General features: G+C 36.6%; 1 protein-coding gene across 12 annotated transcripts; it reads right to left on the bottom strand.

Moving 5' to 3' along the window:
* Positions 1 to 544: 544 nt before the first annotated feature.
* Positions 545 to 8,294, bottom strand: LOC113295197 (protein HESO1-like). 12 transcript variants are annotated; one of them, XM_026543584.1, is made up of 11 exons: positions 8,183 to 8,281; positions 7,360 to 7,414; positions 6,129 to 6,180; positions 5,992 to 6,035; positions 5,147 to 5,323; positions 4,286 to 4,470; positions 3,770 to 3,865; positions 2,282 to 2,327; positions 1,936 to 2,042; positions 1,665 to 1,766; positions 545 to 1,568 (listed from the first exon to the last, which is right to left on the bottom strand). In XM_026543584.1, exons 1-11 carry the CDS (start codon positions 8,210 to 8,212, stop codon positions 843 to 845), a joined length of 1,620 nt encoding a protein of 539 aa, XP_026399369.1. In that variant the 5' UTR covers positions 8,213 to 8,281; the 3' UTR covers positions 545 to 842. The 12 variants fall into 12 exon arrangements, with proteins under 12 accessions (XP_026399369.1, XP_026399375.1, XP_026399336.1 ...); XM_026543590.1 differs by lacking the exon at positions 8,183 to 8,281 and adding an exon at positions 7,535 to 8,176; XM_026543551.1 differs by having other exon boundaries at positions 5,992 to 6,180; positions 7,360 to 7,471; positions 8,183 to 8,294.
* Positions 8,295 to 20,637: the final 12,343 nt, after the last annotated feature.

A 20,637-nucleotide genomic window follows, 5' to 3' on the forward strand; every position in this document is an offset into this window, starting at 1 on the left:
GTAGTATGTTGTTGGAGCTTAGCTTGTTAGACTTCCAACTAGTTAATGTAATACTTTTTAAAATCTTTCAAAAAAATAATAATAAATAAACCCTCTTCTTCTCGAAAATTATTCTTCCGAAAACACCCACTAATTATCTAACCTCACTAATCACTAATCAGTAATTAATTTAATTTGATTATTTAACTAATCCTAACACTAACTAATTTAATTAAGAAGGATAAATTTGGCATTAGAATAAATACTTAGATGAGGATCACTTAAAATTACTTCTAATATCCACCCAAAAAATGATTAATAGTCACCCTCCAAAATGAAGTAATCCCAAAAAAAACGGTTCTTTTCTGGGGCCGTCCGTGAAGAAATATAAAGGTGGACCCACCCACCAGCTAAATTGTGAGAGTCTGTATTTGATTTGTTTTCCCCCTCCGTCTGTCTATAAGGGTTTTAAAAAAACTGTCTACAGGTAAAATGGGGAAACAATAGCACGCTTATTTGGTCAGAATTGAAACTTGTTTGAAGAAATAGAGAAGCTGCTGTTCTGATGTAAATATGTCTACAATTTTCCGTAGTATTGCAGAGTAGTTATGCCAGTTCCTGAACATTTATACCGAACACTTCTATAAACTCTTTCTGTACAGGCTTAAGAGTTTATTAACACATTTGGACACTTTAGATATGCATACCGGTTCTGAACAAGAGAAGTTGTAAATATACACTAGATCCAAGGCTTGGGCACCCAGGATTCTCTGAGGATGACAAATATGTTGATGCTTACCAAACTTCACAGTTATTTCTGAGACAGACTTTAGCCGCAAGAAGAAGGTGTCTAATGGTCTACATTACTTGTACCCATAAGGGTTGAAAAATGGACCCTGTGGTAGAGTTTCCTTGTAGCCAGAGTGGGCACTCCCTGGACCACCATACAGTAGGAATGGATTCACATGATTCAGATTACACGTCCCCGGAAATAAGAAGGGGTTTTGCTGCAGTCCGTGAAAGTGTTGTGGTGGAACAAAAGAAGGATGTATGGAACCATACACAAGTTCAGGAGCACTAACAGGATTTAGATTATACTCCCCCCGAAATAAGAAGGGGTTTTTCTGCAGTCCATGAAAATGTTGTGGTGGAACAAAAGAAGGATGTACAGAACCATGCCCAAGTTCAGGAGCACTTACTGGAGGCCACTGATGATGTTGATGAAGATGGTGTGGAGGTAAATGGTTTGAACACTCGTGGTGCGCTTGAGTTGTTCCTATTTTGGGATCTAAATTTGCAATGCACCTGATCTTCTTTGCTGGGGCTGTGTAGGGTGGTGGAGAAGATGGTGCAGGATCATCGGTAGGAAAGCTTCTTTTAAGATTCACATTCACCAAGTTGTTCACTTCTTCATTAGGAACATAATCTGACCCAAAAATAAGATCCCTTACTTTGGGTGCTTGAATCTGTCCATACATGAACGCTAACATTTGATCAAGAGAACTTTTAATACACTTGTAGATCTTCTTCACCTGTTCAGCTCCAACTGCTCTTGCAACATTTTGAGACCTGTCTGTGAAATCCTCTACCTGAAAAATATAACAGATATAGCTAAAGACTTGTGCTATGCAGGAAAAGAGAAAATTTTACTACCAGTAATTTGTAAATCTAACAAATATAGTTACACTAAGATTGCCACTTCGAGAACCCCATTTTTTGGATATCCAAGATCCTTCATATGTACTTGCACAAAGACCTTCTGCCCATAGTTTCCTAACTGAGTCAAGCTGCAATAGCCATCCATACCCCAAATGTTAGTAACAACCACTGCAATTAACCACTAAAAGAACTTCTCCTATGAGGAAGCATGTTGTCTCAATTTGGGCTCACAAACTTGTCAAAATAATTGACATACCCGTGGCCCATGGGATTATAGAATAAAAAAATAAATCTTACCTTGATTAACAGAGTTATGAAAAGTTCCCCCACAGACTCTTTATTATTTTGGCCATAACAAAGAAATTTACGGACTGCCTTCCCAACATTTTCAGGGTCACTTCCTTCTGGAATTACAAGATCAATTCTGTCTTAGGACTCGTATCAACTAAAGATGTGTAGCAATCCATGGGTTTGAGAAAAACAGAAATTATGTTGTCATTGAGAAATTACGCTTCATTATGATGTATGAACTTGATTTTAGCAACAACATGTAAATGAATATATATAACACGTTGTACCCCTTCTTACAATAAAGAAAGCTTTAAAAACATCCTCAGACAAAGAGCATCTAAAGACACATTACCTTTAAATAGCACAGAAAAGGGAGGTAGTATAGGAGGTTTTCGAGTCTGCATGAACATAACAGTCGATTAGGGAACAAACCATGTAACCTGAACCTATAAATCTATCAAAAAAGACCTATATATTATGTGCCATGTTGGACACGTGGACACTGTGTCCAAAATTTACAAACACAGAGACAAGTAACATAACGCATGACATGATACGTATTTTTGTATAAAACTTGTGCGTCCTTGCACATAATTCTGTTGAGCATAGTATACATAGTGCTTTGTTACTAGCTATATATGTATATCAACTACGATTAGATCTAACATGACATATACCTGAAAAATAAAGCACAAAATCACTAGAGCAACCAAACAATTAAAGGTGCATGAGTACAGCCATGTTTGCGTTTCTGCTTTTCTAATTCGACATGTCCAACACCTAATGCCTGAGTCACTGACGCAGGCATACATGCCCTTCTCATTGTTACACATCATCACTAGAGCAACCAAACAATCAAAGGTGCATGAGTACAGCCATGTTTGCGTTTCTGCTTTTCTAACTCAACATGTCCAACACCTAATGCCTGAGTCACTGACGCGGGCATACATGCCCTTCTCATTGTTACACATCGATTAAGTCTTTGGCACTCAAAACAAATACGTGCAACTTACCAATGAATATTTTGGTTAGCACGAACTGGGGCTTAGTGAACACGAGCCACTACTAGTTCAAGAATGTCTGAGTGTTTGGCCTTCCATGTCAAGTCCTGTGTTCAGTAAATCCCGTAGTGACGGATAGACTTTCATGTCATTGTCCGAAATCTATCATCGGAATGGTTCTTCCAAGAACTTTAAGTAAGGACTAAATCTGTCAAACGTAATCTTTTAATTTTTATTCTTCTAATTAGATTTTCAATGGTTCTTGTTTCCACATTAGAAATCTTACGTAAGGGAAACACAATACTGTTCAGGATGTGTAGACGTCTCTACGGAAGCAAAGCAACAACATCCACGTATTTGGTTCATCAGGAGCTAACTTGTTCCATCAATGATTCTCGTAAAAGGAACTAGAAAGCGAAAAATATGTTTCCCGTAATGGATGAATATACTGACATCTTATCACAGTAGTGCTATGCTGCCAGACAGCATTTAGTAATGGCTATAATTGTATGCGGATAGCCACTACGTTTAAAAAAAAAAACAACCAATATTATTACTAGAAACTCCAGGCAAAGGCAGCCTTTACCTGGTTAAATACCAAATAGCCTAAAAATAATCAAAAAACTCCTCCTGTACACAAATTACACATTTCCTTAAGCCTTTTCTTACCAGGAAGTCTGTTTTTCATGATCTGTAACGCGACAAATAATATGTACCCAAATTTGGGCACCAAAAACCAGATGAACAGTGCGCAAATTTCGTGAAGTATATAACTACACTACACAATCAATTAAAAAAAAGTAAAGTAATAAGCAGAATAATAGAAAAATGAAAAATACCTGCAAATGTAACGCAACTAATAGTATTAAAGATAACGAGCTAAGCGTTCGATCTTTTGGACTGTTAATATCATGCGCATTTGCCCAGGCTTTAATCTGCAAAAGGCAGAATAAAAAATTGGAATTCCTTCTAATTCTTCTTTTGCAAGAAAAAAAAGGGATTTTCCACAACCTAGAAATTAAAATATTAATAAATGCATGACAAAACAAACACATGAATCATTTTGGTATGCAAGTCGTCTCATAAATATGCTGGGGTATCTCGCCAAACACAGTTGCGAACTTCAAATAAAATTCTATAAAACTAAAGATACCCCGAACAGAATTTGCATTTCGCAGAAGTGCCGAACCTTTAGTCGGAAAACCAAGAAAAATAATAAAATAATTGTAAGAGATTGATGCTGGAAGCAAAGAAGCTTTGCCAAAACTGTCATTTTGTGGGAACAGTGAAGCCAGACCAGAAAATAAAAATAAAAGTATATTGCACATACGGATAGAAAATCATAAGAACTTTACCAAAAAACATAATTTCTGAAATCTTTCATCAATTGCTGAAATAATGTGAACAATCTGTGATTTTGCAATACCATCTCTGTTTTCAACAGAAATATCACACTCAATTCCAGTTCCACGATCTACAACTTTGACAATAGGCACCTTAGCTCCCATGATTGGACGGACACCAAACACATGCCCTTTCACTGCAACAAAGGAAAACTAGATAAATGTGTCGCAATTAATCATCATTTATCCAAGTCTGATTTTAAATCTAAATAGGTGAGAGATATTTTTTCCTCTAATTATATAGAAGGGAGATTTGAATGTCTATCTCCACTTCTAGTCCTCTTTCTTCTTGTATAATCACTTCATTAAGTAACAGTGTAACACTGCCTCCTAGCACCTCTTTTCTCATTTTATTCTCTGTTTTAATATCTAAGAAGGTGATAAAAGAATGTATAACAGGTTGCTTGACACCTCAATCCTTAGTGATTGTGATTCCTAGAAATAAGCACATGCTAGATCATCGGCATAGTCATTCACAAACGAGTAAACAGATGCTGTGACAGCTCCAGGATAGGATGGGAAAATCCTATCCTGGATTTTCCCATATATAAATCAGAATCTACGAAAAAATCTTAAACATAAAATCATATATAAATCAGAATCTACGAAAGTATATTCTGCAATGACCTATATACTCAAATCCTATCCTGGATTTGAGTATGTGGAAAATCCTAATCATATATAAATAAGAATCTACGAAAGTATCTTAAACAATGACCTATGTTAGTACTCACAATAAAGGATAGGATGCACAGTATCTGACCATTAGAATATACATATATGCTTAGGGAAAAGTTCACATAACGAATTTACATTGGAGAGTGTAGAAAAAGTTAGCAAACTTTCTAAGGGCTGCAATCTTCTCCTCGCGGGCGAAGTTATCTGCACCATTACTGAAATTAATAGATAGATCAAGATCACTTTTGGAAGAGAACATATCCATTAAAAAGGATCCAAAGACCTCCACAACAGGAAAGCCATCAGAACCACCTGAAAGCAGACACAGATGACCGCATCTTACATCAGTAACCATAAAAAGATTCTATGCTTCTAATTCCTTACTAAACACAAAACGACGACAACACCAAAAAGTTTAAAACTAAGTAGAAAGAAAGGAAAGAGTCCCGGCATAGTTGATGACCACAGCAATTAAGAGTAAAAAGGTTACATATAATAAAAATTTGATAGAATTTTTTAATGCATAATAACTGTAGGTTAAAATTCTAAGGAAATCCCTGGAGTGAATAAACACTAAGAAAAGAGTATGCTAAAGAGTAACAAGACCAATGCCCATTCATTTTCTAATGCCCGTTCATTTTCTATGAATATTTATAAATTTGATCAAAAGTATAGTTAGCTAGAAAATGAAGTAACAAGACTTGGTTGCATATATAGTTTGTATTTTAGTTCAACAATCGGATTGTATGTCTCCACAGTTTCAGGTAAGCGTTATGTGGGTGATTAGGTGAGTGTATATCATATTTGCTAGTGAATTTTTCAGTTTTACAGTTTCAATCTTATTTTTGTTTTTGTCTATAAAGTTTGGGGGTATATTATGTGGACGACACACCAACTCCATCGACGGAAAAAATACATGAATAACAATTTTCAAGAAATGGATGAATGCTATAGCAGAAAAGTGAAACCTAGAAGCTTACCATAGATCTCCCTTGCCAACAGATTGAAAATGCGAACTAAATCTCTGCGATGGTGATACTCATCAGGCCTCGGGCTACGTGCAACATAAACATCATGAAGTAGCTCATCAACATTAGTTATAGAGGATGGACTGAACCTAATCTTTTGTGATCTCTTTAGCTCAAACTTCTTGGCTCTTTGAGGAAGGTCTAAAAAATAGAAAAAATCAATAACATGTTACTCTAACATACAAGTTTATTACTAAATCACTTGCAACAAACTAACCCGCACTTATAAGGAATCATCAACTTATCATGTTAACCAGATATATAGGCATATGGTAGACTTAGGCTCTGCTTGTTATCTGAGTAAACTTTAAAAGGTGCAAATGACAAGTCACTTAGTTTCAAAGGAAGCCACAGTAGATTTTGATTCTAAATTGCATTTTTGAACACTAACAATAAGGCAAAGGGTGATCAATCTTTTCCCCTTTCACAATTGGTGATAATTTCCACCCCCTTTTGCCTTTTGTTTAATAGCTCAATGCAAATCTGATAGTGCTCCATAACAAATTAAGGCATTCTAAGCCAATTGAAACACAAAAGTTTTTCTCAGTATACCAAGCCGAGCCTGAAATACGGTAAGGGACATTTCTATGTCATCAACATAAGCCCAAGCTCATGGAATGGTTGATGTTGTAGCGGTCAAAAATACCAGGGACTTCATGTACATCTGTGATTCTATTCCATTCCGAACCATAATTGAATGAGCTGTGTTAACTTATTTGATATTTTATTTTCTTACCAAGGTAAAAAGTGGTAAAATACATATAAGCAACTATCAATTATAACCATTAACGATAACCAGATATTAAGGGGATTTAGCAAACCATATGCACCAACAATTGATTGTGGAAAACATTCAAACGCGACGTTAAGGGCCAAAAGTAAAATCCACCCAATAAGTGTATTGAATTAAATTAATTTTCTTTGTTACCAGGGATGTAAAAATGTAGCTGGATAAGATGTGCCAGTAGATATTAAACAATCAACTCCATTGAATCTTAGGTTAAAAAATTACCAATGACTTCTCATCATGGGGCAGATATTTTAATTCTTTTGTAGCATGAACACTATTTTTATCCGTATCAACAGATTGACACGGAAAATCAAGTCTAATACTTGAAACTACTAAAGCAGGAGTGTACTACTTGCACATAAATAACATAAGATGTTGTGTACTTCAACAAAATTGTGTTGAGACCTGGAATTAAGTTTAAAGTTCACTAGCCATGAAACCTGCTAAGGTACCTTTGTCAATGAGATATACATTATTCCAGACCTGGCATAAAATGTAACTGTCCTGAGTAAGATGCCTTGATAAATTACCTGTCTCTTCTAATGCCATGTCCCAGAACCTATAAGCTTGATAAAACACCTTTAGCTACTTGATCCAATAAAAAAGTAAAGAATACTTCAGCTGCTATATTATTGCATGTACCTATATTAAAACACAATAGTCACAAAAGAAAAAGAAGAAAAGAAAAGAGCAAGAACTGCAAACCTGGCCCTATATTATACATAGCAACATCCAACAAGTACCCAAATGCTACCAATAGATCCTTGATAAAGGATAATATCAAGAAGAAGCAAAAACAAAATGCAACTGAAAATAGAAATTTCAATAGTTATCATATAATCCTAACAGTGTCTCCTAATCCCAGAACACCAACATCAGACTTTTCAGAGTGTTCCTGAATGAAAGACATTCAGGTGCAAAGAATACTTCATGTTCAATCATTTATGCGCGAGTTCCTTACTAGTTTTATGCTAATTAAACTAAGAAAAAGTTAGAAATTTGGGTGACTTACAAAACTCTCCACAATTTTGGAACTGTATCATTTCACTTTCACTGATAGTTATGTATTAGGTTTAGGGGTTTAACGAGATTTTAAGCATTGTAGGCTATGAATTCCTACCGTTTAAGTTCAAAAGTGACTGTGGAAACTGACATGAGAGAACGAAATAAAACCCAGCTGAAAACTTCAAGGGTTTTCATGGAGAATCTTAGAACAAGAATAATAGATTTTACTGGGAATTGAATACAGATGTTAAACAATTCAATATGGTTAGGCACAGCAAGAATACTTAGAGTAGATTTATAAGGGGGGAAATATGGAAAGGAACAAGAGATTTATTATTAGGGTTCTACCTTTGTTGAAGGTTGATTTTCCAGATTCATTCGGAATCTATCTATTTCGTCAGTACCTTTTTGTTACGAGGAGAGGAAAAATTGGCAGTTGACTCGCTAAGACCGATCTCATATTCTTCTATGATGAATCGAACAGACACACATGCGTGCCACGAAACTAGTAGTAAAACAAGGTGACCAAACTTGGAGTACAAAAACTTCATTCAAATGTTGGGATCCATTAAAACTTCACATTAAATAAAATTGACAAAAATCTCAAATTTTTAAATATTGGTACAAAACCAAACAAAATTTAGTTTCATCAAATTCTATGATGAAACCAAATTTTATCTTGAAACCAAAGATTTTAATGATGAAATAATAAGTTTATGACGAAACCAAATTTTGATGGTACTGTTTCCGGTTAGTGGTGGTGTTTTGATCAGTTTTTTGTTGATGGATAGTGACACCTTTGGGGTTAAAACTCACGTCCCGTGCGGGCCATAAAAAGCCTTTAGGCCGAAAGACGCGAACTCCCCTTATTCATCATGTACGTGCGACTCTCACCGCATACTGCTCGCACAAGGATCCAAATAATCGTTTGGTCCTTTTTTTAGGTGGTCCCAAGACTATTTGGTCCAGCGGGAAAAATCGTTTCATGTTTAGCCCATAATTATTTAAAAATATTAAGTGGACAAAAATATCCTTCCGTACTGTTTCAGCTTTAATTTTCTTACTCTTTTATTCCTATAATTATTTGAGTTCATGCTCTTTGATGAACTCTGAACTTCCTCTTATTTTCATACAAGGTTCATTCTCTTTGATGAACTATCAGGCGTTGGTCATGATGGTGTAGCTCTAAGTTTATTCTGTTTGATGAAACAACTTTTAAAAAGGGGAAATAACAGAGTTCATTCTTTAAAGTGAACACCCAACAAAACTTCCACTATTTATGACAAAAAATAGAGTTCATTCTTTAAGGTGAACATCCAAAAAAACTTCCACTATTTATGACAAAAAACAGAGTTCATTCTTTTTAATGAACACACAACAAAATAAACCAAAAATCAAACTAGAACAAAGTTCATTCTTTAAGATGAACACTCAACAAAACTTCCATTATTATGACAAAAAATAGAGTTCATTCTTTCAAATGAATACCTAATCAAAGTTCATTTTTATGAACAAAAAACAGAGTTTATTCTTTCAAATGAACATCTAACCAAAACAAACTAAATTAAGACTAAAATAGAGTTCATTCTTAAAAATGAATACATAACAGAAAACAAAGTTCATTTTTCGAAGGAACACATAACAAAACTTTCATTATTTTGAAGAAAAAAACAGAGTTTATTTTCGAATGAACACCTAATCAAAAACACAGATCTACAAAAATTAAAGAACAAAAAGATGATTTATAAAGATTAAATGAAACTCACCAGAAAATCAAATTAATATCTATAAATCAAATCTTCATAATCAATGAAACATAGCAAAGAAGAAGAAACATAGTTCATTCTAATCAATGAACTTTATCATCTTCATCGTCCTCATCATCTTCAACAGCAGCAGCAGAGAAGAAAAAAACATAAAATCATTATCGTCTTCATCATCTTCATCGTATTCAACAGCAGCAACATCAACAAAACAGTGTTGAAAAAACACAAAATCTTCGTCGTCTTCATCATCATCTTCAATAGCAGCAGCAACAACATAGAAGAAAAACCAAAAACCTTTGTTGTTCATCATCGTCTTCATCATCAACAGCAGAAAAATAAAAATGGAGAGAAGAGAGAAACTAGATTTAAAATTAAAGAAGAGAGAGAAAGTGAATATGGAAATTAGATATTTTAAACTGATTTTTTCTATATATATGGTCCCAAATTAAAGGGTATTTCTGCCACTATACAGCAGATGAAAAATAAAAATGGAGAGAAGAGAGAAACTAGATCTAAAAGTAAAGAAGAAAGAGAAAGTGAATATGAAAATAAAATATTTTCTACTGATTTTTTCTATATATATGGTCCCAAATTAAAGGGTATTTCTGTCACTATAAAAATAAAATTACATCATCCATGGCGTCATCTCGCGTGAGTATTGTCCACCCTAAGGCCAAACAATAATATCTAGGACCAAACATCAATACATATTTTTTAAAAAGACCTAGACCAAACTAACTCTAATATATTATTATTAGGACTATTTGGTATTTCCTACCTCGTAAATCCATCCCGAGCTTTTTCTTTCACCTCTCCCATATCAAACTTTCTTCGTAATCTAATTAGTAATTTGACGAATTACAGTTGAGATGATGAATCGAACAAAATTACACATATACATGTTGGGATAGTTGACCAAAAAAATACCTAATTTGTCAAACCACGTGGACTGACGAACCAGCTACTCCATTGTGGAAAAAAGCCTAACGGCTTAGTCATTATCATTTGCAGCAGTCACAAGTTCGAGTGTACGTCCAAGTGCTGCCAACAATTAGTTTTTTAACGTTCAGATTTCTCCAACGGTTACATTTGTTTTACAAACTATATATACTCCTCTATTCAACCTCTCCACGTCACATCTTCTTTATTATTCACTTTTAATCTTATGCATAAATTCTTATAATTTTCTACTGAATTTTTCTGAATTTTTCTACCTTTTATATTAGTTCACCCAAATTCATTATGTCTTAAAGGAAACGAAGACGCATAGATGTAATCCAAATAGTACCCTCCAATCTAGGAAGATTGGTGTTAGGGTCGAGAACATGAGTTCATCAATCCACGAGTTGAATCTGGTCGTGGTGTAGCTCCAAATCATATAATATGAACATCCAAAACACGAACAATATCAGAAATTGAAAAATAGGTGGCCAGAATTCATTGATGTGTACAAGTCCTGCCTACTATAGTTAACAAAAAGCCAAAAAAAGTTATTATGTAAACTGTTTTATTATATAAATCACAAATATATATGACCCAATGTGTTTGTAGATGAAAAAATCTAGCATCTACCTAATAACTGGCAGCTGAAGGGTAATACAACTGAGATACGAAATAAGACTCAAGGTAAGACGTAGAGGACCTGAACCATATGTACATTGACCAAGCCATAGGAGATCAAACAAGGCAGATACACGAAGTTGGGCGTAGAAGACCTGAGTCTAGATGTAAAGATAAAGAAGATTCTCGATGATGTCAGCTAAGGTAGGACCTGGAAACCAACCCTAAGTCGGTACAAGCACAAAGCGGAAAACTCTCAAAGTCCAGTCTGTCACGTGCTTAGTCAGTTGCGTGTAATTGTCGTGTTCATGTAATGTATAAATAGCCTGAAAGGCTGATGATGTAAACAAGTTGATTTTAATAATAAAAATTAGACTTCAGATAATTCTCTCTCATCTCTCTCTCTCTTTGATTCTCTTTTAACCGCCATTAACCCTAACCGACTTAGAAGATAATCAGTAGATCCATATCTAAAACTGACGGAATCCGGATCGGAGACCATGAAACAAAGCAGATATCATGACCATATCCCGAACAGAGGACACCTGTAGGGAATTTGTAAAGTTATGCAATGGAACGCCAACACAGAAGGTTACCACCTGGAACTGGAGTAACCTCACCGTTGTGATGGCCACCAATAACACAAACTTTGGAAAAAACAGAAGTGCCACCTGTGAGCTTAACACCTTCAAGCACAACAGTTCCAGCAGGTAACACCGCAACACTACACCAGCAACAACCGTTGTACCACCAACAATTACAACATCAAAAGTAATGGAAATTGGTCAACCACAAGGGGTTCTAATAGGTCCAACTATGCCACCTGAACAACACAGGAGGCCACCAAGATCGCCGACTCCTACAACAACAACTATAACTCCAGTAGTACAAATCTCAGGTGACATGCTCCAAGACATTCTCGGGTCAATAAGCACCCTAGCTGAGAAAGTCAATCAGTTGACACCACCTCTAACCCATCTAACTACCACGCCAATCGTACGACATCAAAGTATGCATCTGGAACAGTCAGAGTTACATCTGAACATACCACCTCCCCCAGCTCACTCATCTTTACTGAACCAGTCACTAGGTCACCAACAGAGAGACCTGAGTCAAGAGCTCAAAAACTATAGCTCGTTAGACAATCAACTAAAAAATTCGAGATAAATAATTTTTGTATCTCCATCAGCTGTCACAGTTGCAGAATGATGAAAGCTCAAGAAGAAATAATAAAATTGATTGTTAGCAAATCAAAGGCAGGCCCAACTTATATCTTCAAAGAGAGTTTATTATCAAAAGAGATTCGTGATTGTCGATTATATCGTCAGAAGAGAACAAGACAACTTGAGTTTCCCAGCTTGGACCATCAGATATACTCAGCTGGATAGACCTCGAGAAAAAAGAGAGCTCTCTCCTCCGGATCGCCAAACCAGCAATCGAAAAGGAAAAACTTCAGAGAAGAGTCTGAGCTGAAATGTGAAAGAAAAAAAAAGTCCAAGAACTTTCTAAAAATGAATACCACATCTGAGATAACACTCCAATACATGAAAGATAAATCGTACGTGCTACCACCCGAAAAGCTGAGAACAAATGGGAAAAGAAAATCATACTGCTCTTATCATGAAACAAGCGGACATCTCACCAACAACTGCAAAAACCTGATAAGATTCATTGAGAGCATGGAACGAGAAGTACATTTGACTGAATTCATATATCAGGAGCAAGTAAACAATGGAAAATCTTCGGTAGTGCAAGTCAAAGGATGTATCACATGATACACACAACACCAAAGGCTGAGACAGACTTACCACAAGATCTCGCTGATAGAAAAAGAAAATACCGTGAAGTAAATATCAAAAGTATCCACCACATATGCAAAGGATTCCTCCTATCGCCAGATAACATAAGGTTCACACAGAAGAACCTAACCAGGGTCACTTTCCCACATTCTGACGCACTGGTGGTTAAGCTCATTATAGACGAATGGGATTGTCGAAAGATCCTAATTGCCCAAGGATCCACAAGTGACATCATATATCTTTAGGCAGCTGAGTGATGAGTGCCAAATATTTTATATATCGACACCTTTTTATTGGCATTTAACTCATTTTTTGTGCATTAATTCTACATTTTATCCCATATTCTGTATTTTCATTGTTTTCAAGAATAAATATTTTTATTAATTAATTTTGCATTTTTAGGTTATAAATAAAGTTTGGATGGAATTACGGAGCGAAAAGAGCAGAAAAGTGGTGGAAGCCGAGAGGAATCACGCAAGGAAGCTGCGAAGAATGTTGTGCGCAAGACCAAAAGGCTAGAAATGGGCTTAACAAGGAAGAAATTGTTCTTAAAGAAGAAATGGGTTCAGAATTATCCCAAGCCCAACTTATCTCCCAAACCAAAACCAAAATCCATAACCTACTTCTCATGTAGCCGTCAGATTGGATCCTCAGCTGAATCCAACGGTCGCTTCACCGCCGATACATCAAATTTGCTACAACCGCTTCACACCACAGCACCTAACTCCATCTTGAGCCGTCAGTTTCGTTGTATTTTTGCATCCAACGGTCGCTCATAATCTGTCTCCATCTCGCCGTTAGATCCGTTTCAGAAGTTATCATCCCACGGCTCAGCTTCGCGAAACATCAAAATCTTTATCCTTGCCTCACACCCAAACACCAAACTCATGTACACCCAAAATAGAGGTCGACCCAAACACACCCTAATCCCTAAACACATCGACCTTCTCTTTCTTCTCAACTCCGTCTTCATCCCATACCCTGTCTCTTCTCCAGACACCACCTCTGCCATCACCACCACCTCTGCCACAGCCACCCTACGACTTCCATAACCACTCTAACGAAACACCACCTTACCCTATATCTCTAGCCACTTATTTCACCAATTTCCCCTCTATCCATCTCTGAAACCCTAGGTGGGAAATTGGTAAAATAGGTGAGTTTATAGAAGTGATTGAAGACAGGAGAGGGAGCAGGAAGAACAGAGAAAGAATGGGTCGACGCTATAGGTAAGGATTATCCCATCCAATCAAGTAAAAATTGTAACCCTAGTTTACTGTTTTCATTTGGGGATTTGTAAGAACCCTAATTTTGTATTTTGGGGTTTAAATAGAGATGGGGGTTAGTGTTGTTGGGGTATACCTGGACTAGCCAGTGTACCACCAAGAGGCCTGGAATAGCCAGGAACTCAACTGTTAGTGTTGTTTCAATTTCAATTCAGCTCTGTTAATGTCAAATTCAGTTAATACTGTGTTCATTATGCTTTAGTTATTTTGCTTAGGTTTCAATGAAACCCTAACTTGTTGTTGTGCATTGCATTCTGATGACACTGCTTTTGAATGTTAATAATGCTCATAAAAGATCAAACTTAGTGCTGCATCATATTTCTCTCACATGGTATGTCATGCATACCTTGTAGTTAGGTTCACACTATGATGGTGGAACTACAACTTATATCAAACCAGATTATCATTGATCTTTAGACTAATTGTGCTTTAGCTAGACAATTATTACTTAGGAGATATGCCTTAGTTGTGTTAGGTCTTTCTAGCGGGGAAACACCTTAGACATAGGGAAGACATGAATCTAAACCCTTGTCTATCATAAGGACAAGAGGAGTGTACACAAAGCATGCTTAGTGGAGTTTAGTGATGAATTTGAAGCCTGAGTTTCACATTGTCCTGCATTCCTTTCTTTTGCCTTACACTGTTGTGTAAAACTCAGCAGCTCACTGCCATTTTAGTTGTGGTTCAACACAACAAATCAAAGCTCTCACTTCACTGCCTTTGCTTATATTTGGCTCACTGCCACTGTCACTTACTGTCACTGCTTAGTTCTGTCTTGCTCTTGTTACACTTAGCTCACTGTCACTGTTAGAGAGTTAGCTTAGTTTCAACTTCAACTTTACACACCCAAGTCCCTGTGGACTGACCTGTGCTTGCACACTATCTACATTGACCCTGTGCACTTGCAGTAAAACATAGTTTGTAGGTTGTTTTCCCCTACTACCACTGAGAAGATAAAGCTGACACGAGATGTTGTCCTAAAAGGCAATGACTCAGCTATAGTGGGTTTCAACTGCTCGAAGACTTACTCTATGGGAGAAATTTCTCTCACAGTCGAAGTCGTCCCAATCAAAACAAATATGGATTTCCTAGTACTTAATATCATATCGCCATACAATGTCATCCTGGGAATAAATTGGATCCACGCAATGCAAATTGTGCCCTTAACGTATCACCAAAAGCTGAAGTTTATGACTAACAAAGGTGAATACGTGATCAAAGGGAATCAAGTTGTATAAAAGAGTTAGATGTTTTATCACTCACCTAACAGTAAGACCCACATGGAGGTTCCAGAGGATGCTAATTAAAGCTGCCATGGAAACTTTCAAAGTTACTAAAAGCCGAAGCAGTTGTTAATTACCTGGCAGCAAAGCAACAATACAACCAACAGACTCTAGCAGTAAAGCCCAAGGAGAATTCAAAAAATAAGTAATTGAACTTCTAGAAGAAGTGAATCTGGGTTCAGATAACCAACCTGGGAAAGGGTCTCACGGTCGAATAAAAAAAATGACCTGTAACAATTCCTCAAGGAGAATGCAGACCTCTTCGTATGGAAAATAACATATACGATAGAAATTGACCCCAGTATCGTCTTTCACTCTCTGAGAATTAGCCTAGATTTCAAGCATGTGAAACAAAAAAAATATATAAAAGATAAATTGTATGATGCAGTCCGGGAAGACGTTCAAAAGAGTTTTGGAAGCCAAGATCATAAGAGAACGCAGATATTCAGATTGGATATCAAATATCATGGCCTTAACAAAGAAAAATGAAAAAGTAAGAGTTTGTATAGACTTCACTAACTTAAATAAAGCGTGCCTCAAAGACAATCACCTTATGCCTGACATAGACAAAATGATGGAAGCAGTCCTTGGGTACGAAGGCTCTCCTTCATGGATGGATACTCAGGGTACAATCAGATACCAGTGAATCCAGAAAACGACGAGCATATTGCATTCATCAATGATGATGGACTATATTATTTCATAAAAATGCCCTTTGGTCTAAAGTATGCAGGATGCACCTATCAGAGACTGGTCAACGAGATGTTCAAAGACCTCATCGGAAGCATGATGAAATTCTATGTAGATGACATGGTCGTGAAGAGAAAATAGCTGGAAGACCATCCAAAAGACCTGAACAAGACCTTCACCATCCTCATAAAGTACAACATGAAGATAAGTCCTTCAAAATGTGCTTTTGGGGTCCAACGTGGGAAATTCCTAGGGTTCGTAGTTACAGGAAAATGAATTGAAGTAGACCCACTAAAAATTAGAGAAATATTGGAGATGAAACCTCCAAGTTGCAAAAAGGAGATACAATAATTGGCAGGAAAGCTAGCAGCACTAAACAAGTTCATTTCAAGACTATCATATGTTCAATCTACTCCTCAAACAACAATACTTCAATTGGGATAGGGAATATCAAAAAGATCTTGACAACATTAAAGCTTACTTATCCTCTCCTCTTGTTCTGCCAACACCAATCAGAGGTGAATAACTCTATATCTACATTACAACCACCCAAAGTGCAGTACTACTCAGGTTGGAAGCCAATAAAGAACACCAATCTTCTTCATCCGTAAGTCACTTACAACATCACAGCCTAGATACTTACAGTTGGAAAAGGTGATCTTTGTTATCTTTTTGTCATATATAAAACTAAGACCATACTTCTTGAGATGGAAGATAATTGTGGTCAGGTATACCTAGTTGAGAATGTCTTGTCTAAAGAAACAAAAACTGGAAGACTTGCAAAGTGGGGAGTCCACCTGAACCATCACTAGGGTACAAAAACGGGAAGGCCATTAAAGCACATGTTGTAGCTGATTTTTTAGTCGACTTCCCAGTTGAAGATCCAGATTCTGACTTAATGTTCGGCGAAAATCAGTCAGAAGTGCATCTAGAACCTGAGGACATACCAGATTGCGAAGACTCCTCACTAGACACACCTTGAGTTTGGGAAAATTTTGTTGATGGTGCCTCAAACAGAAAAAAGGGGTGGAGGTAGAGTAGTTATAGTGATACCTGAAAACATCTTCATCGAATTCTCATACGCACTAGCTTTCGGTCCAACGAACAACCAAGCACAGTATAAAGCATTGTTACAAGGATTACTGGCTGCAAAGAGTCTACAACTAAAGGAATTCATACTATTCAGTGACTCTCAGCTGGCGACAAACCAGGCATATGACAAATTTGAAACAACAAGTATCTCGATGGCAAAATACAAAAGGCAAGTCAGTACCCTCTAATCCAGCTTTGAAAAAGTGAGTATCAGAAAAATACCAAGGAATAAGAGAAGGCACGCAGATGCATTAGTTTTCCTGGGATCAGTAATACCTGGAGCATGTCAGAGAACAATAGATATAAGAATATTGGAAAAGTTAGTTATACATGAGCCAGACACATATGGTGCAGTAACATAAAGCTCAAATATGACCCATAACAGAACTAAAAGGGACATGGATGCAAGGTATCTTCAGCTACCTCGTGTCAAAATCATTACCAAATGACTCACAAGAAGCCAGAAAGATGAAGACCAAAGCAACCAAGTATCAACTCCTAAATGGTGATATGTACAAAAAGACATACCTGGGCCACACACTCACATGTGTCACAAAAAAGCAAGGAGAATAAATCCTAGCTGAAATACACTCAGGAGATTGTGGCAACCATGCACGAAAAATATCCCTAGCTGAAAAGAAGAGATATCAGGGCTATTTCTGGTCGCACATGACAGAAGCAACTGAGGACGTCAAAATAAAATGCGATAAATGCCAGAGGTATGCCTAACCAGTACAAATTCAAAATTTACAATTGTTATCTAATCTTTGAAGCGTCGAAGGATGCAAAACAATTACAAAAATAACATATGATTTTTAAAGTCAAATTTCAAAGAAAATGACCCTTTAGTGCCAAAATAAATAAGTGTCCTGAAGGAACACAAATATACGAAAATGATAATTAACACTGTGAGAGCCTGAAAATTGCAGGTACGATAACAAAATGCACGCACCAGCAAAAAACCTGCACAATGTGTTAACTCCTTGGGTATGCATCGGATATCATGGGCACTTTGACTACTGTAAAAGTCTCATACTCACATCTTACCTTGAAAGCACATGAGAAAATAGTATAAAGGTTCAAGCTTTAAAAGCTAAAGTTAAACTAACAAATATTGATTGAGATACAGGCGCCTGGAGGCAGAAAATACCTATTGGTCGCGACAAACTACTTCTCAAAATGGGTAGAAGCCAAAACACTGGTAACGATAACATAAACTGATGTCATTAAATTTATCTGGGAGCACATCGTTTGTATATTTGGAGCACCAATAAAGCTAGTAGATGACAATTAAACACAATTCCAAGCTAAATGGCTGGCAGAGTTTTGCAGAAACAGTAATATACAACAATAGTATGTCTCATAACCATACACAATTATGAATTATAACATGTTGAGAGCATAAAAAATCCCAGATCATGAAAAGAAAAGAAACAAAATACTGATCCATAACTAATCATTTAATAAAATTGGTTTAGCACGTCATATTTCCCACAAGGAAATGGTCAGGCGGTAATTTCAAACAATATGTTGTTGTCAAACATCAAGAAAGAGCTTGAGGCTGCCAAAGGAAGATGGGAAAACATACTACATGAAGTGTTATGTGCCTATGGATCAACAAAAAGATCTTCAACACAAGAATCTCCATTATCTTTAACACTCGGTAAGGAAGTTGTCTCGCCCACAGAATTGAAATTCCCAACAACAAGAACATTGTCCGCTAATTCAAGCAGAGATGATGAATCCATCATCAAAGCGATCGAATAAGTCGATCTGAAGAGAGAAATAACACTAATACAACTGGAAAAACACCAAAGGTGTGTGAGAAAAAACCAAAAACGTGTCAGACCAAGAGACCTGACCGTTGGTGACTTGGTCCTAAGAGAAGTTCTTCCCAGCAGCGCAGGATACAAGCTGGGAAAGCTTAGAGCATCATGGAAAGACCCTACACTGTATCCGAAAAAATGGGCAGAGGGTCCTACATGCTGAAAAACCAGCTGGGAGAAGACTTCAGTTACCCCTACAACATTAGTCGTATGAAGAAATATTACTAGTGAAAGGTTATTGTCAAAAATAACACTACAATGAAAATAGTAGAAAGCTGAAATGCTTGAATTGTAAGACTTATATTTCTAATACAAAGTTCGAAACATTTTAAAAAGTGCGAATATGAAATGTCAAGACACATGGGTAAAGTTGAGATAGACAGCGAAAAAGCGGGGGTATAACAACCACACCCAATATTTCGCTTAACAATCTGTATGGACAAACTCCAATATACTTTCTAGAGAATCAACTAGACAGTCAGACTCAATCTAGATAAAAAATATAGCAAAGAGTTTATATCTCAATCTCTCAATTTGATATATACTCAAGCAAATAGAAATCTGCGAGTCTTTATCAAATACTAGAGAGATAACTTGGATGGTACCAAAGACCAATATCCAAGTGTCAATCAATTTAAATCAACAACCAAAAGGTCGGATATTCTAATTGATTGAACAACGCACAACCTGTGATATTTCAATTATATAACAAAATATAATGCGGAAAAGAAATAACACAGACACCATAATTTTGTTAACGAGGAAACCGCAAATGCAGAAAAACCCCGGGACCTAGTCCAGATTGAACACACACTGTATTAAGCCGCTACAGACACTAGCCTACTCCAAATTAACTTCGGTCTGGACTGTAGTTGAACCCAAATCAATCTCACACTGATCCAAGGTACAGTTATGCTCTTATGTCTCTGATCCCAGCAGAATACTACGTACTTGATTCCCTTAGCTGATCTCACCCACAACCGAGAGTTGCTACGACCCATAGTCGAAGACTTTAATAAACAAATTTGTATCACACAGAAAAGTCAACGGTAATAGATAAATCCGTCTCCCACGAATATACCTACGAGTTTTGTTCCGTCTTTTGATAAATCAAGGTGAACAAGAACTAATTGATAAACCAGACTTATATTTCTGAAGAACAACCTAGTATTATCAATCACCTCACAATAATCCTAATCGACGCAGCGAAAAATATATTGTCGAATCACAAACGATGAGAGGAAGTGTTTGTGATTTCTTTTATATCTTGCCTATCGGAGATATCACTCTCAAGCCAATAATTACAATTGTACTCGTACGATAAAAACAACAAGATCAGATCACACAACTACGAGAAAGTAGTATAGGTTTGGCTTCACAATCCCAATGAAGTCTTTAAGTCGTTAACCTGGTTTAGAAGCAGAAACCAAAGGTTAAAGGAGAATCTACTCTAGCTTAGCACAACTAGTATCACACAGAAGGTGTGGGGATTGGGTTTCCC

The sequence above is a fragment of the Papaver somniferum genome, chromosome 1 (genome assembly GCF_003573695.1).
Source record: "Papaver somniferum cultivar HN1 chromosome 1, ASM357369v1, whole genome shotgun sequence".
Classification (NCBI taxonomy): Eukaryota; Viridiplantae; Streptophyta; class Magnoliopsida; order Ranunculales; family Papaveraceae; genus Papaver; species Papaver somniferum.